The following is a 3,375-nucleotide window of genomic DNA, read 5'->3' as shown; positions in this document are numbered from 1 at the left end:
CATAATAAGATACCAATACGGCTTTATTTTTTAATTATTTTCCCCCGAACGAGGTAAAAACGCGGTCAGCTCCGGGCGCGTCCCCTCTATTGTACTCCGCAGAGCGCAGATACTGGGAGCAGCTCCCGGCGGCGGCTGGCGGCGGGCTGCACCGCTTTGGATGCTGGATTAAACGGACACTTTTTAAAATTACTATTATTTTTAAGTATGTCGGGGGTGAAGCGTTTTATTTTCGGCGTACTTGAGCGTGCGGGTTCCGCGGGTCCCCGCGTTGGGTGCGGCGGGCGCGGCCCCACAGGGGCGCCTTGGGGAGCGGGGAGCCCTCGCTGGGGGTAACGGGTTGTTCCCCTCCAGAGTCACCTGCCAACATGTCCGACAAACCAGACATGGCTGAGATCGAGAAATTTGACAAGTCCAAATTGAAGAAGACAGAGACGCAAGAGAAAAACCCGCTGCCTTCAAAAGAAAGTGAGTGCGGGCAGGCAGGGAGGGAGGCAGAGAGGGAGGGAGACGGGCAGGGAGGGATGAAGGGAGGAAGGCGGGAGGAGACAAAGAGGGGCGGCAGGCGGGGAGCCGGGGGTGCGGCGGGTGCGGGGTGGAGGGAGGATACACAGCTGTGACTGTGCCAGACAGCGAAAACCTGAACCCACCGCCTAGCAGCGCTTAATTTACAATTATTTACATCCTGTTTCGATATGTAGCTAAAAATATACCTATATTATAGCAATTGTCATGTGAATGCATTTGAGGTTCCCGATCTTCATTTTGTTTTCTCTGTTTTTCCCCCTTTTTAGCAATTGAACAGGAGAAGCAAGCGGGTGAATCGTAATGAAATCTGCCCTTCCAAATTATGCACTGTACATTCCACAAGCATTGCCTTCTTATTTTACTTCTTTTAGCTGTTTAACTTTGTAAGATGCAAAGAGGTTGGATAAAGTTTAAAATGACTGTACTGCCCCTTTCACATCAAAAGAATAGAGAGAACTACTGACACTGAATGAAGGCGCTGCCTTTCCCTCTGCCTGTCTGGCTTTGGTCCTGGTGGCATGAAAGAGCTTGCATGTTGATGAAAGAAGAACTTGGGTGGGACTACAGTAAACTAGAGTAACACGAATAAATGCAAAGCTGTACCAAGGTCCTGCGATCTGTAAAATGCAGTTAATCGAGTGCCATTTTTTTTTTTTGTTCAAATGATTTTAATTATTGGAATGCACAATTTTTTTAATATGCAAATAAAATGTTTTAAAACCTGGATGGTATTTATGTCCTCTCTTTGGAGAACTGTATCAATGGATATGAAGCATAAAAGCTGGTACTGAGACACGGGATACTATAAAACGTTTGGAGATGCCTCAAACCTCAGTCATCATTCTCATTTTTTTCAATATTTTTGCTCACCAATAGATAAATTTGTGGTCTTTGAAGCTAGTTTTTAGACAGATTTCAGTAAAAAATTGCATATCTTATAATTTGTTACCATGTGAGTATATCACTTTAAATATTTCTTTAATGTAGAGATTGATAAAGGCAAAAACCGGCTATGTTTATTGCTTTGCCCCACCCATGGCATAGCTCTTTTATTGAGAACCATTCTTTACTGCTGCAGAAATTCAACCTCAGTTGTATAAAACCATAATTAGTTTGTTTAATAATTAAGGCTTGTTATTTTGATACATTATTTAAAGGACGATGTAACTTGAATTTTAAGTTTAAGGTTGAAAATAAGCTTTTTAGTTTCTTAAAGCTATTTTAGTGGGTGGTGTCCCATGCAAATAAAAAGTAGTTTTGCTACAATGTTACTAATGTTTTAAACAACACTTTTTAATCTTTTAACATCAGTTGATCCTAAGAACTAGTATCAATAAAAAGGTACATTTTTTTTAATAATTCAAAACTTAACCATTTGGGGACAAAAACATCGTGGTAACTTAAAGATAATAATAAATCTGGTATTCACTTTGTCATACCACATTGCTGATTTATGGCAATTCTTTCAGTCCTGGGACACTTTTTGGTTATTTTTCCTTAAATGATAGTGCTTGAAACCTAATTATCCAGGGAGATCAGTAGGAGTTGACTTTAGTAGTCATGAATTTCATCAGAGTGAAGTGACTAATGAACATTCGGGGGAAAAAATGCTGTCAGATAACCTGTAGGAGGGTGGTGAGCATGCTTCTGCAGTGCCTTAGTTTTATCTTAAGGACTTTAGGCTGCATTAATTTCAGCCAGTTCCTATAAAGCAAAATTAGTCCCTCCAGGGAAGCCTGGGTTTTGCTGAGGCTGCTGACTTGGCAGGGTCATGTAGATTTGGGGTTTCATCCTGCTCCCTAACAGCATCTGACTGCAGCAACAAACTCCTTGGTTTTACACCACTGAGAACAGTGCGGGTCCTCTCCTTCAAGGTTTGGTGGATGTCTGTGCTTCTGGAGAAGGTGGAAGCTGGGGGGGATGCCACGTGCTTGCAGGTACAGTCCCCAGCCTCCCGCCAGTGGAAAACTTGATGAATTGTGTCTTTGATGAGAACCTTGGCTCACACCTGAGATTTTTTGATGCAGTCCGTGGGAAGATTTGGGAAGTCCTGGTGGCATAAGGACCTCTGCAGTAATTTAAGGTGATGAGTTCAGGAATGAAATGAACCATTTCTTGCACTTTTTTAAGGTTTCATTTTATTCCCCATGTATAATGGGAAAGACACAGGAAACTTACAGCTGAGCTTCTGAAAAGTCAATTAATCAACTCCCAGCTACTGATCTTAATCAGCTAACATGGGATGTAACATGACTAGGTTCAGAAGCATACAATCTGAACTGCACGTGCACAAATGAGTAGAAGTGAGCACTTGCTTACCGTGAGTTTATCCATGGGAAAAACACCAACATATTTCTGAAGGAGGCAAAGCATGAGGTATATACAGCTCTGCATAAGTCAATGCAAATGCATGCTGTAATACAGCATAGTTCAGCAAAACTAATGTAATGAGATATGATGCCTCTGACTTAAGAACTGCAAGTCCAAACTGATCAGTGCTGGCTAAACGGTACCACAATCTGCAGCGTGAGGTGGTGAGACTCAGATCTGTTTCGCAGGACATAGGGCAATAAGCTACTACTTCTGTTATAGAAGCTCTGTTTCTGGCATCAAGAAATATAATATATATAATATATAATATATATAATACGAAATCAACTGGAAATTAAACCTTCCAGGTCAAATTCAGGAATTATTGGACTCTATCATCCAATAGATGCTTTGCTCCTTGCTCAGCTCTTTGCATACATTCGAAGAAAATTGTGGCAGGTCTTTACCATGCTTTGCATAGCCATTATAGAGGAGGTCACATCTGACACCCACTTCACAGCAATGCAATTCGTGGCG

The 3,375-nt window shown here is 41.9% G+C and overlaps 1 protein-coding gene across 1 annotated transcript; it reads left to right on the top strand.

Moving 5' to 3' along the window:
- The first annotated feature begins 342 nt into the window (after window positions 1-342).
- TMSB4X (thymosin beta 4 X-linked) lies at window positions 343-1,252 on the top strand. Its single transcript, XM_018084309.1, has 2 exons — window positions 343-468; window positions 795-1,252. The coding sequence occupies exons 1-2, from the start codon at window positions 369-371 to the stop codon at window positions 827-829; spliced, it is 135 nt and encodes a 44-aa protein (XP_017939798.1). The 5' UTR covers window positions 343-368; the 3' UTR covers window positions 830-1,252.
- The last annotated feature ends 2,123 nt before the right edge of the window (window positions 1,253-3,375 follow it).

The sequence above is a fragment of the Manacus vitellinus genome, unplaced genomic scaffold, assembly GCF_001715985.3.
Source record: "Manacus vitellinus isolate BGI_N305 unplaced genomic scaffold, ASM171598v3 scaffold_7_pilon, whole genome shotgun sequence".
In the NCBI taxonomy this organism is placed as follows: Eukaryota; Metazoa; Chordata; class Aves; order Passeriformes; family Pipridae; genus Manacus; species Manacus vitellinus.
Note: the sequence above shows the minus strand (reverse complement) of the source record. Positions and strands in the feature narration are given on the sequence as shown.